The sequence below is a fragment of the Sarcophilus harrisii genome, chromosome 1 (genome assembly GCF_902635505.1).
Source record: "Sarcophilus harrisii chromosome 1, mSarHar1.11, whole genome shotgun sequence".
NCBI lineage: Eukaryota > Metazoa > Chordata > Mammalia > Dasyuromorphia > Dasyuridae > Sarcophilus > Sarcophilus harrisii.
This window is the reverse complement of record NC_045426.1, coordinates 128314633-128339501: the sequence shown is the minus strand read 5'-3', so window position 1 is coordinate 128339501 and position 24869 is coordinate 128314633. Positions and strand designations below refer to the sequence as shown.

Sequence of the window (24869 nt, the reverse complement as noted above, 5' to 3'; positions counted from 1 at the left end):
AAGTATAATTTCTTTAAGAAAACTTGTTATACATGTTATATATTCTTTGGTGAATTATAACTTTAAACATTCATCTAGTAGAATACTAATTCACAGCTAGTCTGAAGATATTTTTAAGTATTTTACTACTTGGAAAGAATTCTTATAAAATGACTATTATGCCCTATTTTAGAGTTAAAATAATAAAGAACCATGTATTTGTATGAGAGGAAGTATAACTGAATCATTCTGTTTCTTTCTCAGATAGTTTATAAGCTTATTTGTCTTGCAGTTCCTTACACCCTCTCTTCCTTCTTCTCTTTCTTCCTTCTTCTATCCCTTCCTTCTTCTCTCCCTTTCTCCCTCCCTTCTTTTCTTCTTCCTTTTCTTCCTTCCTTCTTTCTTTCCTTGTTTCCTTCCTTTTTCTATATATCTTATTCAAGGGGCAGATAGTAGATTATGGAATCTTAGTATCTGGACAAGAACCTGGTTTCATAAGCCATCCATGTTAAATGCTTGCTATGTCACAGTGTTATTAAAGGAAACTGAGACTTTGCATGGACCATTTATTTTCTTGTTAACAGTTTAGTTGCCCTAGGGGAAATGTTCTTAACCCCTTTTGTGTCATGGATTCCTTTTACAAGTGATGAATCCTATGGACACCTTGCTTAGAATATTATTTTTAAATTAGAATAACAAAATAAACCAAAAGTCTGTGAAAATACAGAGAATTGTTATTTTTTTCTTTTTCAAGTTTAAAAACCCCAGGTTAAGAACCCCTTTTCTAGAGGAATGGTTGTTCAGAAAGCTAAATTAGAGTCATGATACCTATAACCATGCATGTTTTTTATGCTTATTATTTTTTTTAGCAACATTTCAGAGAAAAAATTGAGTATCCATTGAAAGAATCAGTGGAAGAACTGATGAAAACATCATTTGAACAGAAAGGGTAAACTTTAAAAAATATTTAAAATGATTATGATGATTGTGTCATTCAGTTCAATGAAACCTTTTTCCTCAATTTTAAATATTTTTTTCTGAGGTAAATTTTCATAAATGAGGCTTTATCTTTGTGCTTTTGAACTATGGCTAATAGCTGTTACTTTATTTGGCCTTGGTAAATGTTATATTTCTAAGTTCTCTCAGTCAAATTGCATGATTTCCTTGTAAAATACTTTCCTCATCCTGTATATTAAATAACATAGTTTGAAACTGTTGTGTTTTTAGTTTATATGTAATATTTCTAGATCAGTTAAAGATTATTATTAAAGTCCCTTTTAGTGGAAAGTCTTTTGAGAATTATAATTTTGTTGAAAAAGCCTCCAAAAGAGTACTAGTTAAAAAGATAGCACACACATGCTTCTTGCTATTCAGTTTCAGTGGAGGGCTGCTGAGTAGATGTGCCTGGCACAGTCCTTCATGCAAGATGATATAATGACAGGCACAAATAAGCAGCTTGTTGACTGTGCTCCTGCTCTAGATTGAGGATCGATGCTATGTAGTCTGATCTCTGGTCCCCACTTTTTCATGTGGTATTTTAGTAAATAGTAAATATAAACTTCCTCCCCAGATTGTGTCCCCTTATACCTCCTCTCACCCCTTAAAGTTCTATCCATATTTTGGGGGTCCATTTTACCCCCTCACCTCTCTCCCTAATGACCCTTCATGTAACTACCTTGAATTTTAAAAAATTTATTTTGTGTGTCTGTACATACACATGTATGTGACATCTGTGTTTATCTATGTGTTTGTGTAAATAGTGACTTCTTTGCCTATTAGTCAAATAGCAACCTGTCCACCCCTTTCTTAACAACCCCTCCCTTTTTTTTTTTTAACTGACTAAGCTTTCTGGCCCAATACACATTATTCATGGACTCCTACTTATGTAATATCCACATCCTGAGCCAAGGGGACCTTTGTCAGAATCCTCCCCTGGCTAGTGGGTGAATATGGAGTCTCACAGGTAAGGGCACATTGCCTAGAGAAAACATTTATGGTTCAGATAAGATAAATCTGGCCAGATTTGACCAAATACCAGATCCAATGGCCAAAGTAGATCGAGTCAGGACAGTAGTCACCTAGGACATAATAGCTGATTTAGACAGCACATAGTTTAAATGAATCAGGGAAAAGAACTTGGATGTCATTTTGTCCTCACAAGTGCTGCATCTAGGTACCTTCTAAATTTTTTTTTTTTTTACTGGGGCCTTTAGTGTAGGGACTTGGCAGTAAGGAACTTCTTCTATTAGTTTCTGTAACTTACCGCCTAAGGCACTAAGAATTTAAGTATCTTTCTCTGGTCATAGCAGCCATTTTCTGTGAGAGATCTGACTTGAACCTATATTTTCCTGACTTTGAACCAGATTTTCTATCCACTCTGACATGCTGCTTCTTGCTTTCTTTTGGTAGATATTATGTCTTTATGCATCTGGCTGTGTGATTCTGGGAAAAATCACATAAGCTCTTACTTAGTACTTTAGTCAAGACTTTTAGAAAATGTTACAAACAAGGTGCTAACTTGAATTGATAGAATTTTCTCAATTAGGACTTCTCTCTATCACTGAAATCAGGAGTGTTCCCCATAACCCAATTATAAATATCCTTTTATAACCAAAATGACAAATGTATAATACAGATATTATTAAGGAAAAAACTTATTTAAAAGGTAATGTAGACTCAGTATAAGGAGTACAAATTTCACTTAAAAAGGGAAGAAACTTTGAATATTATGAAAAATTAATGTAATATTTATTTTAAACCTTGTGTTCATTTTTCAGTGTTGTCTACTGTTTTTCAAATAGTGGTCAAAGCCTAGTCATTGCCTTACAGTCAGTTACTAATTGCTATGGAGACAATTGTAAACAAACTATATTTATGAACTCAACAACATGTTATGATAAAGGGACAGTGAAAGACTGACAGATTGTCTGTGTTAGGGGTAATTTAATATATGTAATATCTTGAAAATATGCTACATAAATCTCTTTTCTAATCTTATTTATAGTATGGTTGAGACTGTTGCTGACCCTAAACTCACCATTCCTCCTCACTCATTCTGTTTAGACACGAGTGCAAATACCCATAGGTAAGAGAAAATGAGTTATGTTTCTTATTAAATAAATTGTAGTTTCTATGTACTTGAAGCTGTAAATATTTTTGCATGTATTACTATAGATATTAGAAATGTATTTTCTCCTCATTTTATTAGCATATTTAAAAACATTTTAAATCTTACAAAATCTACATTTTAAAGATCAAGAGAGGAAAAAATCTTATGTGAAAGTAGGAAATAAATACTATCTTTGTAAAAAAGAGGTAGATTTTGTTTCCAATTTTTAGCTTCTAAATCATGATTTTAAAAGAGTATTTGAAAAATATTATACTCACACAAGATAAATTCTGTTACAAAAATACTCCTTTCAACACCAACTTCCAATTTTTGTACTAATTGAGGGAGAGAGTGATCTAAAGGTTAGTATCTTTTTAAAGTACTAGGATGATTTTTTGCATTTAGACTCATGAAACTCCTAAAAGTATTTTCCATATTAATAAATGAGAATTGATATTGAGTGTTTTTTTAAGGCACAAATCTGTCTTGAAATAAATGACATCTATAGTGTATATTTCATAAATCTAGGTATAAAGACTTATTTACTTACCTTAATCTAAACTTAAATATAATATAATGTTATTCCTTAACTAAATTTCTCCAGAGAAAAGGTTTTATTGTCTACATAATCATATATATTCAGTTAATCAGCTCAGATAACTTAAGTTCAAAACTAAAGTTTTCAGAAAGAAAGAGGATTAGGAAATATTTTAATATTTCTCCTGGCTTACATGTGAAACAGTTTAACTGATTTTTAATATAGACATATGTAAATAATGAGTATTGATTCCCTTATCTTTCTTGCTAGATTTAAGCTCAAATTGCTTTCATATAAATTACCTTCTTTATGGTTTAGTTCATGCAGTTTTCAGCTTTTCACAAATATCATCTATCTTTCCTTTAAGTAGTTTTGATAGATTTTATAATATTCATTACCTTTTCTAAGCATCAGTTCCTCTACACTTCATTTGTGGTTAATGCATAAGCTGAAGCTTAGGAAGTGAAACTTGAATGTTATGATAAAATTTATCAGACATCACTGGTATTTCAAGTGTGGCATAAAGCACAGAGTATGACATTTTTTACCCATTTTCTCTAGCAATTGATTTTACAAATGTGTTGAGTTATATCCTCTTTAAGGAATATTAAAGCCAAGTCAGTAAAATTTACTGAAGTTGAAGTTTACTGACAACGTATATTCAATTAAAGAAAAAAGTGGGATCAGTGTATTCTGATCCCTGTTTTGAATTTCATTGTTCATATCAGTGATTGTCTGCATCTGTTTTACATGTTCCTTCATACAGTATACAAGTTTCTGCACCAAAAGACCGATCTTCCTCAGTTCCACCTTTGGTATCAGATACAGCCAGTGTTTCCTCAAATACTATTTCAAAACGTCATAGAGGCCATAAAGATGAGTCCCCAGCTGAACTACCAAATTCTTCAGAACCTGTTAGACAGATGCTTCATGATGAATTGTTTAGATTGGTTCAGGTGAGTTATGTGTAATACATGTGCACATGTGTGTGCTTTATATGTGTTTGGGTATGAAGCAGAATTAGAAAAATTGAGGTAATATTCTTTCAAAAGAACTGCAGAAAGGCAAAAATTGCTTTCAAATTTATTCATCCCTAGTTTCGGAAAAGGACTGGTTATAATCTGATTCTAAAAAATCTTCCTCTTCTGAATTTTTCCTTTGCTATTAGTTACGTGGGACCAAACAATCTAATTCCATAATTCCATTGTTTTATTCCCTAGTGGACTACCTATTTTCTGTTGAAGACACCTGACTCAAAAATCTCATTTTTTCCTCCTCTATAAATCAAGTCAACAATTGGAGACCTTTTAGGATGAAAATAATCTCTAGCTAGTTAATTTTTTTAGATGAGTGTCATTTGAACTTAGCCAGTGGAATTTTTTAAAAACATTTTTATTTAAAATTGGAGTTCTAAATTCTATCCTTTCTTTTCCTTCCCTTCTTCTCCCCCTCCCTGAGATGTTAAACAGTCAGATATGTTTTACAAGTTCAATTATGTAAAATATTTACATAATAATTCATTTTGGTACAAGAAGATTCAAATAAGAAAAAAAAAGCGAAAAATAACACACTTCATGCTGTATTCAATCAATATCAGTTCTTTCTCTGGAGGTAGATAGTATGCTTCATCATTAGTTCTTTGGGATTATTTTAGATCCCTATATTACTGAGAATAGCTAAGTCATTTACAATTCTTCATTCAGCAATATTGCTGTTACTATGTACAGTCTTCTCCTGGTTCTGACACTTTACTATGTCAATTCATGTAAGTCTTTCCAGATTTTTCTGAAATTGTGTTGCTTGTCATTTCTTTTTTTTTGTTAATAACATTTTATTTTTCCAATTACATGCAAACATAGTTGTCAACATTCCTGCAAAACTTCATGTTCCAGATTTTTCTCCCTCTCTTCCCCCTTTCCCCTAGACAGCAAATGATCTGATATAGGTTAATCATGTGCAATTCTTCTAAAACATTTCCATATTCATCATGCTGTGCAAGAAAAATCAAATCAAAAGGGAAGGAAAAGAGTGGAAAAAACATTGCTTATCATTTCTTACAGCACAATAATATTACAGTACATTTGTACCACAAATTGTTTAGCCATTCCCCAACTGATGAGCATCCCTTTGATTTTTGATTCAAAAATTCAAAAAGAGGTGATATAAATATTTTTATATTAATAGGTCTTTTTCCCATTTGGGGGGATATCTTTGGATTATAGACTTGGTAGTTGGATTAAAGGCTATGCACAACTTTATTGCCCTTTGGTAATAGTTCCAAATTGTTCTCCAGAATACTTGGATCCCTTTACAATGCCATCAGCAGTATATTAATGTCCAAATTTTAACACATACCCTCCAAGATTTAGTCTTTCTGCATTCTGGTAGATGGTCTTTGAGAATTGCTGTGGAAGAAAAATCCATCATTTCGTGACCAATCTTTTTATAAATCTTTTTATAAATTTTTGAACTTAGCTGGGTTGTCATCTACTACAAACTCCAATGCAGGGTGTACACTTGAAACCTTTTTCCATTAGCATAGTCTTTAAGACAGTGTCATCTCTACACCGTCAGAGTAGGACTTAAATAGAGAATATTATTTTATCAATATTCTTAAATTCTGGGGCAACTAGGTGGTACAATGGATAGAGCATCAGCCCTGAAGTCAGAAGAACCTGAGTTCAAATCTGGTCAAGTCATTTAACCCCAATTGCTTCAGCAAAAATAAATAAAATAAAATAAATTCTTAAATTGTTTTCATTTCTTAGATATATTTATATTTTATGATATGTTATACTTTCAATATACTGTCTGCGGTATATATTTTGCGAGTATGAGGTTTTTTTTTCCCTTTAATCTCCCTCACCTATTATCCAATATAATGTTTATTGACTGACTGGCTGAAAAAAGAACCAAGGTTATGATTCAGACTATTGACTCTAATAGGGATTGTGACTTCTTATTTTTAAATAATTAAACAATTTTTTTTTGTATCCTAGTTGCAGCAGATCAACTTCATGAGCCTAATGCAAATAGTAGGATCATCGTTTGCCAACCTTCCCAATCTGCATCTTACACAGCAGCTTCAAAATATGCATTTGGAGGGAAGCCAAATTTCAGGCCCCACAAGAGGCAGTGGTGATGTTGAGCCCACAGTTACAAATGTTAAGAAAGATTTCCTACTTAGATCCCTTGAAGAAAATTCCAGACAGTTTGAAAAGAGCAGACCTCATCAAGAAAGAATTGTCCAGTCTGATCAGGACAAAATTGGAAATATTCAGGTACCATATTAAATGTAGAACATTGGGTTATGACTCCATTATCAGAATCTCTGAATTAAGGGGAATTGGATACTTTAAACACCAACCAAAAATGATTTTGTGGATCTACGGGCTGTTTTTTTTTTCTTATTTAATTAAGTTACTGTTCTCTGGTAGCTGATGTTCCCTTCACTAAAAAAAAAAAAAAAAAAAAAAAAATCCACCATATATACCATATTTAAAATAAGAATTCTGAAATGTGTTCTACAAATATAAAACATCCGTTTTTTTTTCTCTTTCAGAATATTCCATCCTTTTGTGTTCCTCCAACTCATTTAGATGGCCATTCTAATAATGGAGGAGAAATTCCAAAATGTCAAGGCTTTTCCACCAACCCAGCTTCTTCAGCTTTTGCTGCAAGCAATCACTTGCATTTGTTGTCCACCACACCCATCACTCACAAGAACCCTACACTTATTCCAGCCGTGAAAAGCTTAAATCCTGTTAGTGGTTTTCCTTTGCTTAACATTGAAATGAAACATGAATTCAAACCTCTCTCTGTCCATCCAGTAAGAACTCCGCAAGTTCCAGTCAGACCGCCCCCAGAACCAAAAGAGGCCTGGGGTTTATCCAATTCTGGAAAACTTCCTTTGATGGCACATAGTGACACTCCCACATCCCATCTGAATTTGAACCAGTATGATGTGGAAACTGTGCAGAAAGCCCTTGAACAGAAGAGATGGGCAGAAATAAGAACTACAGAAATCCCTAAGCATCTCAACTTGGATCAGTATATTGAACAGGAAAACTTGACACCTCAACAGGACTCTTCAGTGAAAAAACAAGAAAAAATATTTGATGTGAAACCCAAGCCCTCTGAGATACCTAATGGGAATTTTCTTGGTGTTCCTTTACTACACCTGCAACTTAATCCCACTCCTGTATTTTCAGCAGCCTTGAGAACACCAGTTTTTACTCCTTCAACCTTTAATAGACCAAAAGAAAAAGAAAGAGACTCAAAAGAAATCTTGTACCCAAGCATAAAATTACTTCATACTTGCTTACCCTCAGAACACAAGGTAGGAGATTTTATTTTTTTTTATAATAACTTTTTATTTTCAAAATACATGCAAAAGATAGTTTTCAGCATTGACCCTTGCAAAACCATTGTGTTCCACATTTCTCTCTCTCTCTCTCCACCTTTCCCCTCTCCTAGATAACAAATAATTCGATATAGGTTAAACGTGCAGTTCTAACCATTTCCACATTTATTACGGTGCACAAGAAAAATCGGATCAAAAGGAAAAAAAATAAGAAAAAAAGCAAGCAAACATAACAACATAAGTGAAAATACTATGCTTTGATCCATAGTCCTCTCCCTGGATGCGGGATGGCTCTGTTTATCCATCACAAGTCTATTGGAATTGGTTTGAAGCAACTCATTGTTGAAAAGAGCCATGTCCATGATAATTACATAATCTTGTAACTGCTATGTACAATGTTTTCTTAAATCTCCTCACTTCTCTTAGCATCAATTCGTGTAAGTCTCTCCAGGCTTTTCTGAAATTAGCCTGCTGATCAATATCTTATAGAACAATAATATTCCAAAGATAATGGATTTTAGCAACTTAATTTAATAGCAGAGAAGTTCAACTATATGATTCCCTCAGTGAAAATATTTTTGAACTTCCTATTATAAGAACATTTTTTATAGAAAAGATGCTACCAACTATTACATTAAAACAAATAATATGACATGCCATATAATAGTGTAAAGAGCACTGAATTTGGAGCCAGAGAATTTGGATTTAGATCCTAGTTCTTTTTCTATTACTATGACCATGTTACATCATGCTTCTAAGCTGAAAAGATAGAGGAATTCTGAAATGTGTTCTTTATTTCTTTTTGTAAAAGATGAGGTTTGGACTAATTAGCACTAAATCCTGTGGACTGAATTTTAAAAATTATTTATTTTTGACATTTTAAAAACTTTTAATTCCAAATTCTTTCCTTCCCTCACAAGCAATATGATATTGATTATACATGTGAAATCATGCAAAACATATTTCAGTATTATCTTGTGAAGTAAGAAAAATAAAGTGAAAAGATTATGCTTCATTTTCCACTTAGAGTTCATCAGTTCTCTATAAATTAGATGTTCAAAAAGTCTCATGTAGTAGAGAAATTGACTGTAGTTATCTAACTTATTTATCAGTGAAGCAAACAATTCATAATGATGGTGCTTGGTCCTTTTATCATTGAGATTACAGTGTATGATGCTATTTTGGGGTAATTTTGTTTGAGGAGATAGAGGTGAAAGCTAAGAGGCTAGTAGAATTGCTACAGGAGTTTGGACTTTTGTTTTTCTTACATTTGTCAATTTTGTTCTTTCATCAACCATCTCTGGAAGGTGGCCAGGAGAAGGAATGATATGTATATTTTCTTCACTGTTAGGGAGTACAACAAGATCAGGGCTTTTGGTAGTACCAAGGGGCTTGGTGAATTCTTTGAGGAGTTGGCTGCTTCTCTCATCATGATTGCAGCTAAACTAGCTGGACTGTCCACTGTTTGCTTATTTCCCTCTGCTTAACTGTCTTAGTCCAATGGATGAGAAATCTTTGTTATTGCTCTGTGGCTGTAGCATTGCTAAAATTTAGGTGTGCTATTTAAATATCAAATCATTTTGATAGCTTCTTTCTTGTGAATTTGGGTTTAATTAAAACATTCTTTTTGTGATTACAGTATTTTAATTGAGGTTTTTACTTTGTTTTTGTTTTTACTTTTAATGGCATTTCTTCGCGTTCACAGTGCCAAAAACCAAAGTTCATTCCACTTGAAAATCTCATTGCATTTAAACAAAGCCAACAGAAACAATCATTTAATTTACTTGAACATGAGAAACCTGGGAATATTCACCTTTTAAAAGCCAAAATAGAGCCAAAAAAGGAAAATAAAAAAAGGTAAGTTTTAAAGTAAGATGTTGTAAAAATAAGTTGGAGAACTCAATATTAATTTTAATCATACATATGGAATTTTAGAGTTGAAAGAAATTTTAAAGTTATTTATGGTATTCCTTTACCTATCCAGTATAGAAAAGTGGTTATTAGGATCAAAAAGAAGAATGGTTGTAAAATACAATTTTGGGAGGCAACATGGTATAGTAGTAAAAGGCATTGGTTTTGGTGTCAAAATATCTAGGTTCATAGCCACAGTTTTCTTATCCATAAAGTGAGAAAATAATATACTACCTGCATCATAGTTTGTTGTTAGGAAAATACTTTATAAATTTTAAAGCTCTGTTTACATTTAAGTTGTTAGTATTTATTCCATCCTTTCTCTTCATGCAAGAATTACTGATATAAAATTTGTAAATTCCAGTTAATTGGTAGAGATAGGAATAAAAGCATGTCTCATCTGATGCTTTACCACATGGCCTCTTCCTATTTTTAAAGTCTTCCAACTTGTGATATCATTTTAAAAAAAATATTTAAAATTTATTTATACAAAACAAATACTAAATAGAAAAAAAGAAAAACAAAATGTTGCCATGTGCATACCCAAACATGAGAAGAGGATTCAAAATATAAAACAATAAATTTCCATTTCAGGAATGTGTATATAATAAATACTATATACATTTTGTTCAGAACTGTCTATCTTTTGTTCTCTTGTATGCACTTTCTACTTTATTCTCTTTTTCCCTCCTTTTCTCCCCTCCTAGTTATCCCCAAAAGGTCCTCTTGCTCTTCATTCATGTGACATCATTTCTCTTTTTACCTTTTCCTACATGATTTTGCTTTTTAGCTCTACCAAAATCTTTCAAACTACCCAGTTACTAATGACAATCTTAGACAGAGATTTACATTTCCATGTTTAAAATATAAAAAATTTATCCTTATTGAGTCTCTTGAAATTAGTCTTTGATGCTTCCTTTATATTTCTCTTGGTTCTTATATGTCACATTTTCTATTAAGTTCAAATCTTTTTACAACAAAATCCTTAAAGCTTGACAGTTCATTAAATGTCCAAAATTTTCTTCAGGATTATGCTTAACTTTGCTGAATATAATGTTTTTGGTTACAACTCTATTTCTTTTGCTCTTTGATATATAGTGTTTCAAGAACTGCACTCTTTTAAAATAGTTACTCCTGGGTCTTTTGTGATTTTAATTGTATTTGAATTTTTTTTTCTTGGTTGTAATATTTTCTCCTTGATCTGGGGTCTTTGGAATTTAGCTATAATGTTACTGTAGGTTTTCCTTGTTGAATTTCCTTCAGGTGGTGATCAGTGGGTTTTTTCTATTCCTCTTTTCCCATCTTCTTGTAACACTTCAGAACAGTATGAAGATTCTTTTTTTTTTTTTTGCTGATAGATTTCAAGTAGTCCAATTATTCTTATGTTTTCTCTTCTGAATCTGTTCTCCATATTAGTTGTTTTTCTTATAAGATTCTCTTCACATTCTCTTATACTTATTTATTGTTTATATTTTATTTTACATTATTTTTTTCTTGGTCTTTTACAACTTTTCTGCTTCCCTTGCCCAGTTCTACTTTTTCAAGGAGTCATATTTTTTCTTAAGATTTTGAATCTCCTTTTCTAGTTGGCTGACTTTCTTTTCATAATCTTCTTGCTTTTCCTGGATTGTTTTTTCTTATTTATTTATCTAAAGTTTCTCTTCAATCTTCCTTATTTGATTTTAAAAGTCTTTTTTCAGTTCTTCTATGAAATTTTTTGGGCAGATGACTATTTCATGTTACTTTTTAGGGTAAGAGAAGCTATTTTTGCTTTAGTATTTTCCACTGAAGATGAACTCTGGTCTTCCCTATATCTATAGTAACTTTGTGTGGTTGGGTTCTTTCTCCTTTGTATGTTCATTAAAAATTTATATATATATATATATTCGATTTTTGGTGTAATCACCTCTACTCCTAGGGTGTGAAGGATGGGGCCTCTGGCTTCAGGTCTTCTTTGGTTGTCCACCCAAACCAAGAACTCTGCCCTCCTGTAAATGCCCACAGCCAGCAGCAGCCCTGCCCCTGCTGCTTCTGCACTGACTGGACATATGCTAGTTCCTTCTCTACAAGAGCAGCATCTCACTAGCAGAGCTGGGCCTGGCGTTCCATTTCAGCAGAGCTTCTCTTAATTTTCACACTCTGACTCCTGACTTTTCTGGAAGTAAAAATTCCTGTGGCTGGGACTGAGACAGTCTCAACAAAGCTAGCTCTAAGACCACATGCTATTTAGTGGAGCTAGCCTGGAAGTATTTATACTTTACACAGGCCAAATCTCTATTCTGTTTTCTTTCTTCAAGATCTTCTCTAGTTGTTCCTGGAGAACCACAGTCCTGCCCCAACTCTTGTTAGTTTTTTAACAGTTCCACATTTGATGTGAGGCACTGTTTCTCTTGTTTGCGGGGGAAGTTTGGAGAATTTGGGATTTTTTTTTTACCTATTCCACTATTTTTTCAGAATCCTCTCCCCCATCTCATTTAATTCAGTTTATTCCATAAGCTTAAAAGATCATACATTTCACTTTAAAAAAAATACAAGTGCTTTTACGCCATCCCTTGATTTCTCCTTCAGTGGTAGAATTAAATTAGTCAAAATGCATATATTCTTTTTAAATATTTTAAAGTATATTCTTATTTATTTCCTTAAATATTCCCCAATTACATTAAAAAAGTTAACATCCATTTTTAAAAATGTTTAATTTCATATTCTTTCTTTCTTTCCCCATTCTCCTTCAGCCCTTGAGAAGGCAAGCTATATGGTATAAATTATGCATGTGAAGTCATGCAAACCCTATTTTCCTGTTAGCCATGATGGAAAAGAAAACATAACAAAAAACAAGAAAAATAAAGTAAAAATAAAGGAAAAAAGTATGCTTCAATTTGTACACACAGTTCATCAATATCCTCTCTGAAGTGGATAACATTTTTCATAAAGGGATCATAGGCTTGATAAGAGTAGCTAAATCTTTCACATTTGACCATTCTTAGAATATTGCTTTTACTATGTACAGTGATCTTTTGATTCTGTTCATTTCACTTTGCATCAGTTCATATAAAACTTTGTAGGTTTTTTCCAACATCATACTGCTTGTCATTTCTTATAGCACAGTAATTTACAATCAAAAATCATTCTACAGCTTTTTCAGCCATTCTCCGTTCAGTGGATATCCCTTCAGATAATAGAGAGTCACTGGAATTATTGAGAAAGGCAAGCATATAGGCAACAAACATTACTAAGTTTTTGCTGGGGATACAAATAAAACCAAAAAGCAAGGCAGAACTTGCATATAAGGAACTCACATTCAAATGGGGGAAGATAACACACAAAAAGCATCTAAAAAGCAGAAGTGTGAGATGAAGGAAGATGCCCAGATAGGGGCATGATACTGAAGTCCAGAAGTAAGCAGCCAGGAGGGGAATAAAAGTTCATTGCATGGTACCATTCCCAAAAGAGAGGCCTAGGGGAGAAAGTCACCAGTCAGATAAGGGATTTGTCACAGGGTCATGCTGGGAATGCTGCAGAGGTGGATGGATATTCCTGGGTAAAGAGACCCTACCCATTTGAGGGAAGTTCTAGAGTGAGACTGCAGCGAGGCACAGAGTAGGAGATTCACATGGACCAGCTCTCTTTATCTTTTGAGTTTACCCTAAAACCCTGACCTTCATTTTTTTCCCTACACTTTCTCAACTGGTGACTTCACTTTAGGAAAGTCACTTTTGGCAGCTAAATGAAGGATGAGTTGGAATGGAAAGAGACTTGATACAGGGAAACTGTTTGGAATGCACTTGCAATGGTGGAGAATGCTGAGGTCCTGAATCAGAGATGGTGTCTGTGTCAGTGGACAGTAAAGGAAAAATGCAAGGGATGTTAACAGAGGTAGAAATGATAACATTTGGCAATTGATTAAATAGATGGAGAGTGAAGAGTTAAGACTACACCACAAAACTGAGTGGATGCCCATTAATTGGAGAATGACTGAATAAATTGTGGAACATGAATATTATGGAATATTACTGTTCTGTAAGAAATGACCAACAGGATGATTTCAGAAAGGCCTGGAGAGACTTACATGAACTGATGCTGAGTGAAACGAGCAGGACCAGGAGATCATTATATACTTCAACAACAATACTATATGATGACCAGTTCTGATGGACCTGGCCATCCTCAGCAACGAGATCAACCAAATCATTTCCAATGGAGCAGTAATGAACTGAACCAACTATGCCCAGAGAAAGAACTCTGGGTGATGACTAAAAACCATTACATTGAATTCCCAATCCCTATATTCATGCCCACCTGCATTTTTTATTTCCTTCACAAGCTAATTGTGCAATATTTCAGAGTCCGATTCTATTTGTGCAGCAAAATAACGGTTTGGTCATGTATACTTATTGTATATCTAATTTATATTTTAATATATTTAACATCTACTGGTCATCCTGCCATCTGGGAGAGGGGGTGGAGGGAAGGAGGGGAAAAATTGGAACAAGAGGTTTGGCAATAGTTAATGCTGTAAAGTTACCCATACATATAACCTGTAAATAAAAGGCTATTAAAATAAAAAAAAAAAAAAAAAGACTACACCACAGAGTTGTGAGTGTGTGTGAATAGAAGATTAAAGCTGTAGCAGAAACAGGGAAGTTCAGAAGGGGGAACATGGATTCTGGAAAAAGGTAATGAACTGTTGAGTTAATTTTCAGATGCCCCTAAGTCAGCTAGTTCAAAATGTTTGGTATGTCATTGCTGCAAGATTAGAACTCAGAAGAGAAACTAGAGATCACTTGTTCTCAGGTGCTCTTTGCTGGATTTTCATGTGGGTCAATTTTGGCAAGTGTGGGTGTCCGTCCCCAAGGTCGTGTCTTGGGGCCTTTTCTCCCCTCCCCACCTCTTCATTTGGTGATCTCATTGCTACGCAAGGAGTCACTTATCATCTTTACACAGATGATTCTCAGATCTGCTTGTCCAGCCCTAACTTCTCATCTGTGTAAAATAAAAAAATGTACAGAAGGGGGCATTTAGAAGTTTAGATGAAATTTAGAAGGATACACAGACAAATAAGTTGGGTAACATTGGCATTACTGTTAAATTCAGTATATATGCTTTTTCTTTTAAATAGAAATGTCCACATTTGTTGTTATTTGACAATTTTATAAAAGAAGAAAAAAATATTTTGTAAATTGTAAAGCACCACATAAACATGACTTTACTTATATTTTTCCTCAGATGTCCTTAAGAAAGTATTCATGTGCCAATTTCTTGTTTCTTTTAATTCATTTTAATTATATACTTTTTTTTAATAACAGAGAAAGAAGACGGGCTAAGAAAAAGCTTCAAGAAGAAAGTTCAGAGAAACAAGAGAAAAAATGTGTGACATTCCAATCAGAGGATTCCATTATTAATCCAGATGATTCAGAAGTGATTGTGAAACAAGAGGTAAAGGAAAGCCACTGTCAAATTTACTAATTTACATGTACATAGAACTTTATGCCTTTTTATTATTTGCATTAATCTTTATTTTTTTATTTTTACAAGTTATATGCATGGGTAATTTTACAGCATTGACAATTGCTAAACCTTTTGTTCCAATTTTCCCCTCCTTCCCCCCATTCCCTCCCCCCGATGGCAGATTGACCAATACATGTTAAGCATGTTAAAGCATATATGTCCTAACAGTTATTTTGCTGTACAAAAACAATCAGAGTTTGAAATAGTGTACTATTAGCCTGTGAAGGAAATCAAAAATGCAAGCAGACAAAAATAGAGGGATTGGAAATTCTATGTAATGATTCATAGTCATCTCCCAGAGTTCTTTTGCTGGGTGTCGCTGGTTCAGTTCATTACTGCTCCATTGGAACTGATTTGGTTCATCTCATTGCTGAGGATGGCCAGGTCCATCAGAATTGGTCATCATATAGTATTGTTGTTGAAGTATATAATGATCTCCTGGTTCTGCTCATTTCACTTAGTATCACTTCATGTAAGTCTCTTCAGGCCTCTCTGAAATCCTCCTGTTGGTCATTTCTTACAGAACAATAATATTCCACAATATTCATATACCACAATTTATTCAGCCATTCTCCAATTGATGGGCATCCATTCAGTTTCCAGTTTCTGGCCACTACAAAGGAGCTGCCACAAACATTCGTGTACATACAGGCCCCTTTCCCTTTTTTATGATCTTTTTGGGATATAAGCCCAGTAGTAACACCACTGAGTCAAAGGGTATGCACAGTTTGATAACTTTTTGAACATAGTTCCAAATTGCTCTTCAGAATGGCTGGATGTATTCACAATTCCACCAACAATGTATCAGTGTCCCTGTTTTCCCACATCCCCTCCAACATTCTGCATTATCTTTCCCTGTCATTCTGGCCAATCTGACAGGTGTGTAGTGGTATCTCAGAGTTGTCTTAATTTGCATTTCTCTGATTAATAATGACTTGGAGCATCTTTTCATATGGCTAGACATAGTTTCAATTTCTTTGTCTGAGAATTGTCTGTTCATATCCTTGGACCATTTATCAATTGAAGAATGGCTTGATTTCTTATAAATTAGAGTCAATTCTCTATATTTTTGGAAATGAGGCCTTTATCAGAACCTTTGACTGTAAAAATGTTTTCCCAGTTTATTGCTTCCCTTCTAATCTTTTCTGCATTAGTTTTATCTGTATGAAAACTTTTCAATTTGTTATAATCAAAATTTTCTATTTTGTGATCTTCTTCCACAGGTCTGAGAGGTAAACTATCCTATGCTCTTCCAATTTATTTATAATCTCATTCTTTATGCCTAGGTTATGAACCCATTTTGATCTTATCTTGGTGTTTGGTGTTAAGTGTGGGTCAATGCCTAGTTTCTGCCACTAATTTATTTGGATTTATCTTATACATTTACAAAGATTACAAAATGACAAACTCCTCAGTAAATTAATATAATAAGGCTCACATTATAAAATGAATATTTCCTAGAATTAGGTCTTTTTTTCCTTAAATATTTTCAAGTTGGACAGAAAGGATTTACTAGAGAGTAGTGTGAAGATTTCTAATGTTTCTTTTAAATAGGATCTATAAAGCTACTGTCAAATTTAGTAACTTAGTAAAGGAAATCTGCCTTTTTATTATTTGGATTGATCTTATACATTTACTAAGATTACAAATTGAGCAACTCCAGTAAATTAATATAGTAAGACTTGTGTTACAAAATGAATATTGCCTAGAATTAGGGTTTTTTTCTTAAATATTTTAAGCTGGACAGAAGGAATTTGCAAGAGAATAGCCTGAAGATTTCTAATGTTTCTGTTAAACAGTATCTATGTATTAAATCACATAATCAAAATATACTACTTAAAAATATCTCTAAACCTAAGTATTCCTTAAATATATGTATCAACCACTGACTTTTATAGTGAATTGATAATACATTTTACTGTTTTGGGGGTAATAAACTTAATGGAAATGGATAATAAAAACACAGTATGACACCTAAATAATATTAAATACCAACGATAATAAGCCACATTTTACACTAACCAAACTTTCATTTTGGGATTTATTTAGGATCAGCAAGAACAACCTATTCTTCAGCCTATTGATCGTTTTGTAATTCCTTTGGGTAAGTATCTTTGTGGTTTACAAGTAAGTTATATCTATTTTAAGGATCAGATCAGTTTTTTGAGGGATAAGCTTACATAATCACAAGAGTTAGATTAACTAGATTTTTTACATTATCATCTATAAAAACAGGATAAAATTTTACATATATAAATATGCTTATATCCAGTGAAAATCTCCCTTAGAGAACAATCATCAGGCTCTAGTATTTGAAGATTGAAAGAAATGATATATGGCGTAAGTGGGTGGGATCAGACACACTAATAAAATACTCAGTTAAGCAGATTTATAAAGTTTCTGTATAGATTACATTATAGGAGTTAGTTCAGAAAAGAGAGCACAGTATCTACATTCAGAAAATTGGCTTAAGTTTCTGCCTAACTATGGGCATATTCTAAGATCAGGATGATTGATTTTCTCCTCTCCTCTGTGTTGTTTGAAGAGCTTATCTGTTTTCAGTGACTTCTGTATATCTTTGGTGACACCTTAATCTGTCTCCCATTCTGTCTACTCATCACAAGTTCCAGAGAGATCATGCCAGTTCTTATGTCTATGGCTTTTTGTTGTTCATTTATTTGAAATTTTCTCACTGTTTCTGTCCAAACTTTCTCATCCTTCCTGTTCTAATTCACTTCTCATTTTCCCACTTTGCCCATGAAGCCTTCTTTGACTAGTCCTGCCCTCATCAATCTTCTTTTTTCTGAGCTGCTAAACAATGTAATACTTAATTATCTATTATCTACTTTCTTCTTCTGTTTACTAATTGTTTTCAGTTGTTTCTAAATTTGATTACAGCCATCTTAATTTCACTGCCCCTATTTTCTCCCCAAGACTTCAAATTGTGCTTTGTACATAGTAGTAGGCACTGAATAAATTGGTTGCTTGATTATAGTTCACTGGAGTTTTTTCTTGCATTTAAGAATCACTAGAAGAAGACATCACTACTTCAGCTGGATTACATTATATGGCTTCTATAAAAAAGAAGGTGGTAAAGAATCAAGATGCAAGTACAAACACAGACCCAGGTAAAATGCTATTCTGATTCTTTACTTGGTTGTTTTGTTATAACTTGAGGGAGCTGAAAGAAGTCTGGAATTTGAGTTGAAATACTTGGTTTTTAATCCCAGCACCATTCTTCACCAGCTCTTTGACTTTTAGCAAAGTCACTTTACCTTCCTAAAAGCTTAGTTTTCTTATCACTAAAAAGAGAATAATAATACCTGCACTACCTGTTTCACAAGGTGCTGTGATGAAAGGGCTTTGTAAATTTGAAAGAGCTTTATAAATGATTTTTATTGTTACTGTGTATATGATACCAAAATACCTCTTTTACACATTCCTATAAGGGATAGGTAAAAGACATTTTAGTTAAGGTAGTTTTAAAAAAGAAGTTCTTAATTATTCTGAGGTAGATTATCTATAGCCAGTTTTTGGCTCCAGATTAGCTTTCTCTTCTCCCTAAATCAGCTGCTTTGTACATTATAAATACAATTTAATGTAAATTTGAATAAAACACAACAGAGAAAGGTTTGCCTCCCTATTTTCACGCATTAGATAGTATCTTCTAAACCAAACATAGATTATGTTTTGGTTTTGTATTCTCGGCCCCAATTAATTTTAACATAGGAAATTTGTTAGGTAGCAGTTAAAAATACAAAGGCCACAGATAACAAAGTCAAGTTGGAGGTAGGTCAGAAAAGGCATAAGGTGGAAAGTTTGTATAAATCATTGTGTAATAATAATAAAGGCGTTTACATAATACTTTAAGATTTGCAGAGTACTTTATAAATATTTCAATTTATCTTCACAACAATCATGGGAGATAGATTATTATACCCATTTGACAGATGGAGAAACTGAAGCAGCAAGTGGTTAAGTAACTTGCCTAAAGTAAGAAGAGTAAGAAGTACATAGAGTAGCTAATAATTATCTATGGTTGGATTTGAACCCAGATCTTATTGACTCCCTGTTCATTTCCTAGCTTGTTAACTAATGATGAGAGTCATAGTGGGAAGAAACTTTTAGATGTTCATTAAATACCCAGACTAATTTCCAGGAAAAAAAATTTGTGCCTATAAACTGGTCCAGTATGTAAGTAATGTATCTAAGTTTTCATAATTAAAAATTGCAACTTGTACTTTTTAAAAATTTACTTTTACTTAGCAAACCTCTGAAAAGGCTTTCTTACTTGCTGGAAATACCAACAAAGTGAAACATTTCTTGTCCTCAAGAAATTATATTGGTAGGATACAATTATTCACAGAAATATATTCTAAGATAATTTGAGTAAAAACAGCAGCTTAATAACAGATGCCATTACTAAGAAGAGCAATTCCATGTTAAAAGTTACATTTAAGTTACATAATTGATTTGGACGTGTATTTCTTTTCTCCATTAAGTTCCTAATTCACTCCAAAATAAGGTAGCTAATTAAAAATAATTTTCTTTTAATATGATCATACTCAACAAATCATTTCTGCCACATGAGGGTATAGTTTTTCTTTCCTTTTGATATCTTAAAAGCTCTGTCAACTTAATAACAAAACAACAGTAAACTAATTGAAAAATAGCAAAATTGGTGTCATGCAGAAAAATTCAATATCAGTGCGTTTTTCCTTTTAATTTTTAGCTATTATGTTATATATATCATTTATATAGTTTTTTAAAATACTACCATGATAACAAGATTCATGTAGAAAATGTTAAAAATGACTGATGTCTTATTAAAAACATGATTTCTAGCAAATAAAATTGGAATAATGAATTAAAATAGTAGTATGGTAACCATACATTTTATATACTGGTATGTGAAGACTTTTAAGAGACAAACTTTTTTTAAGTTTTTCATTTTCAAAATACATGCACAGATAGTTTTCAAAATTCACCCTTGCAAAATCTTGTGTTCCAGACTTTTTCTTCCTCCCTTCCCCAGACAGCAGACAACCCAATATATGCTAAACATGTGTAATTCTTCTATACATATTTCCACAATTAACCTTCTGAGCAAGAAAAATTTGATCAAAAAGATAAAAATGAGAAACTAAATAAAAAATAAGCAAACAACAACAAGATGAAAATACTATGTTCTGATCTACACTCAGTCCCCATAGTCCTCTCTCTGGGTGCAGATGGCTCTCTTCATCACAAGACCATTGAAATTGGCCTGAATTTTCATTGTAAAAAACAGCCTCGTCCATCAGAATTGATCATCACATAATCTTGTTATTGCCATGTACAATGTTCTCTTGGTTCTACTTACTTTTTAGTTAACAGTTCACGTAAGTCTCTCCAGGGCTCTCTGAAATCATCCTACTGATCATTTCTTATAGAACAATAGTATTCCCTAACGTTCATATACCATAATTTATTCAGCCATTTTCTATCTGATGGGCATCCACTCAGTTACCAGTTTCTTGCCACTATGAAAAGGGCTGCCACAAACATTTTTGCATATATGGATCCCTTTCCCTCCTTTGAGATCTCTTTGGGAAACAAGCCTAGTAGAAACACTGCTGGAGCAAAGGGTATGGACAGTTTGATAGCCCTTTGGGAATAGTTCCATATTGCTCTCCAAAATGGGGTCAGGTTATAACTCCACCAAATAATAGATTAGTGTTTCAGTTTTCCATATCCCCCTCCAACAAGTATCATTATCTTTTCCTGTCATCTGAGCTAATCTGAGAGGTGTGTAAGTGATACAAGAGGCAGACATTTTAAACCATAACCATTTTACTTGTGGATAAAAGGTAGATACATTTTTAAAAGATACTTTTTATTAACATTTTTGAAATTCTATTTCACAGTTTTATCATTTTTTTGTTCCTTTGTATCATTAAATTGTGAAGAAGCCTGCTTTTTATTCAGTCTAATTTAAAAATATGTTATTCGAGATTACACAAAAATTATTTTGGAATAGAGTTTTACTTATATTTCACCCACTGTCTCCATTACATTTTTCAAAATGTATGTTTCTGAATTGCTTGTTTATGTTTTATGTCTGCTTCCTGAAATTTTTACCTTGTTACTAATTCTTATTTTCTTAATTTTACTCATCTCTAGTACAAGAGTTTTCAAGTATTCCTCAAATGTTGGCTCCAGATGTTTATTTAAATCTCGGATTTCCTTCTGAAATATCAGAAACACCTTCGACATCTAATCCTGCATCTAATGTGGTTTGTATTTACTTAAAATGCTTGTAATACATTCTTTTATACATTATGACCTATTTTAAAAGTTCATAAAAATTTTTTTATTTTTCAAATTATATGCAAATAACTTAATTTTCAACATTTTCATATTTATAAAACTTTGTGTTGCAAATTTTTCTCCCCTTCTCCTCTCCTGTCCCCTTTCCAAGACAGTAAGCATTTTGATATAGGGTTAAATATTTCCATATTTGTAATGTGCAAGAAAAATTAGATCACAAGGGGAAAAAAATAAATGAGCAACAAGAACAAGAACAAAAAAGTGAAAATACTATGCTTTGATCCACATTCAGTTTCCATAGTTCACTCTCTGGATACAGATGGCTTCTTTCAACAAGTCTGTTAAAATTGATTTGAATCACCTCATTGTAGAAAATAGCCAACTCCATCACAGCTTTTCATCACATAATCTTCTTGTTGTTTTGTATACAATGTTCTCTTGGTTCTGCTCATTTCATTTAACATCAGTTCATGTAAGTCTCTCCAGGCCTTTCTGAAATCATCCTGCTTGATCAACAGTAATACTCCATTACAGTCATATACCATAACTTATTCAGCCATTCCCCAACTGAGGTGTTTCCACCTACTTTCCAGTTCCTTGGCACTACAAAAAGAGCTGCCACAAATATTCATGTACATATGGGTCCTTTTCCCCTTTTTTTGATGTTTTTGGGCTACAGACCCAGTAGAGACTGCTGGATCAAAAGGAATACATAGTTTGATAGCCTTTTAGGCATAGTTCAAGTTTTCCAATTATCATCTTTTTCTATTATTGTACAGTACATCATAATACATTGTCTTTATGAGAACTAAAAATTTTAATCATCTCAGTGGTTTTGATGAAACAGATCCCTAATTAATCTATGTTTGTCTTTAAGTAACAAAAAAAGTAGAATCTAAATCTTACTTTACACTAGGTTGCAAACTGCAATCATTTATTATCTCTAACTTCAGTAATGTTGCATACATACCTATATTTAGATATATAGCCCTGATCACTCTTAGCTGTGTAAGTGTTGTGTCTTTTAAAGAAATATAAGCTCATTGAAGGCAGAGACTTTTTTTTAATTAAAATGTTTAAAAATTACCATGCATTATATTTTCTCTCCTTCCTACTTTCTTTCACCCCCATTGGGGAAAAAAAGAAAAAGAAAACTCCTGTAACATGCATAATCAAAAAGCAACATATTTCTATGTTGGCAGTGTCTTAAAATGTTTGTCCTTTTCTGCATTTTGAATTCATTCTCTTTCAGGAAGCAGGTTGCATGCTTCAGTCCTTTGGAATTATAGTTGGTCATTTCATTGATGAGATCTTAAGTCTTTCAAAATCACTCAATTTTACAATGTAGTTATTGTTTAAATTGTTCTCCTGTGTCTGCTTACTTTGCTGTGCTTCACTTTGTACAGTTCTCCCCAGATTTTTCTGAAACTATCCATTTTGTTGATTTTTACTGCACAGTGGTATTCTTATGTTTTTATAGCTTTCTAGACTAGTAAGCATTTTGCATGTAAAAACTTTTCAATAAATACTTGTTTGTTAAGCCTAATTGCCTTTATAACATAGTTGGTCCTACATAGAAAAACATACATTTAATTTTTTGCATGTTTTCCCTCAGGTTGGACACAATTATATAAATGTGATTGACATTGAAGCAACTGATCTTCTTCAGGAATTGCCTGTTAGAGAAGACACTACAGATGATATTGTTGTCAAACAGGAAGGTGATAATTTAGAAATTCCATCTTCTGCAAATCTGCATTACATGGCAGCTTCTGTTACTAATGTAATTCCTCCTGACCAGTTTATGAATAAAGGTAATAGCCTTCCTTCTACATTTTTAAAGCAGTGAAAACTTTTTGAAGGAAAAAAATTATACTGCTTTGCTTTCCCTGTTTTCATCTCTCTTTAAAGATCCTTTATCTGAATTTTTCTTGAAATTACTTTTGGTTTTTGTACCTTTGAATTTTTAAAATTTTAATGTATAAATACCATTTTATTTTCTTTATTACTTTATACAGAATTTCTAGATCTCTTCCTATTCTTATTATACTCTGAAATGAACATTTTTCCCCCCATCAAGGAGCTACAAACTTTGTAATCAAAGAGCCAGAGGATAGAGTTAGAGAAATGAGGGGTCCAGTTAAATTCATAACTTCTGTTAAGGATGAAGAGGGAGAGAGGTTATGGTTGCAATACAAGGCCACCATAAATTATTCATATAATATACACAAATAATAAGCCCAGAAAATTTTATGTTTATTCTTTAAAAGGAGATAAAATAGAGAAAGAAAATTTTACTAAACAGAGGTAAGGTGGGGGAAATGATTGTAATTATTGAAAATTCACTGACATAGTAACAAACACTTGGTATACTGATAACTAGCAGACATAATAATGTGATAGTATATAGGCAAGTTTATTGATAAAATAATTACCAAAGGGTAAAATTCTATACAAGTCATTCTAAGAGGAATGGGAAGGCTTAAGAATAAAATTCTGAAGATCCAAAAAAGAATAGTTTTGATAAGGAAGAAAAAGAAGAGTTGTCTGTACCACTAGCTCCACAGAGAACTTTCCATCTAACTTAGACTCAAAAAAGACTTGTTTAGAAAATAGAAGCAAATTTTGCTAAGGAAGGATAATGTAAAAGCATGGCAAGGTCTTGTAGGAATAAATTTAGGGGTGCTAGAGTTCAGGATGAACTGAAAATTGCAAGATAAGCCAAGGACAGCAACAATTTGGATTGAGGTTTTTAAAGCTATCTTACTCATTTAAACAGATTTGGATGAAAAGACAGATCAAAGAAGGTCTGGGACTGCTGAGCAGGATTGTTGTAATAATGACAGTGGACAACAGAAAGAAGGTAAAAGTGTTCTCCTTCAGAATTCTCTCTCAGATAATATGATAAATATGAAAATATATTTAAAAGACCTATACATATTTAATCTGTATCAGATTGCTTCCTCTCTTGGAAAGGGGGGAGGTAAGGGAAGGAGAGAGAAAAATGTTGAAAACTATCTTTACATGTATTTGTTTCCTTTTTTTTTTTTTTTTTGCTTTTTTGCTGAGGCAGTTGAGGTTAAATGACTTGCCCAGGGTCAGACAGTGAGGAAGTGTTAAGTGTCTGAGGTCGGATTTGAACTCAGGTCCTCCTG

The 24869-nt window shown here is 32.9% G+C and overlaps 1 protein-coding gene across 2 annotated transcripts in view; it reads left to right on the top strand.

Annotated features, from left to right (window-relative positions):
• The window catches only part of CPLANE1 (ciliogenesis and planar polarity effector 1), a 115868-nt gene that overhangs the window by 66903 nt on the left and 24096 nt on the right, over positions 1-24869 (top strand). For both annotated transcript variants that reach the window (XM_031964220.1, XM_031964228.1), the window contains 12 exons: positions 849-928; positions 2984-3064; positions 4393-4582; positions 6626-6907; positions 7189-7965; positions 9695-9846; positions 15204-15333; positions 17455-17509; positions 18429-18533; positions 21568-21680; positions 23330-23528; positions 24494-24577. In XM_031964220.1, coding sequence (XP_031820080.1) covers positions 849-928; positions 2984-3064; positions 4393-4582; positions 6626-6907; positions 7189-7965; positions 9695-9846; positions 15204-15333; positions 17455-17509; positions 18429-18533; positions 21568-21680; positions 23330-23528; positions 24494-24577 — 2248 coding nt within the window. The remainder of the gene's footprint in view (positions 1-848; positions 929-2983; positions 3065-4392; positions 4583-6625; positions 6908-7188; positions 7966-9694; positions 9847-15203; positions 15334-17454; positions 17510-18428; positions 18534-21567; positions 21681-23329; positions 23529-24493; positions 24578-24869) is intronic.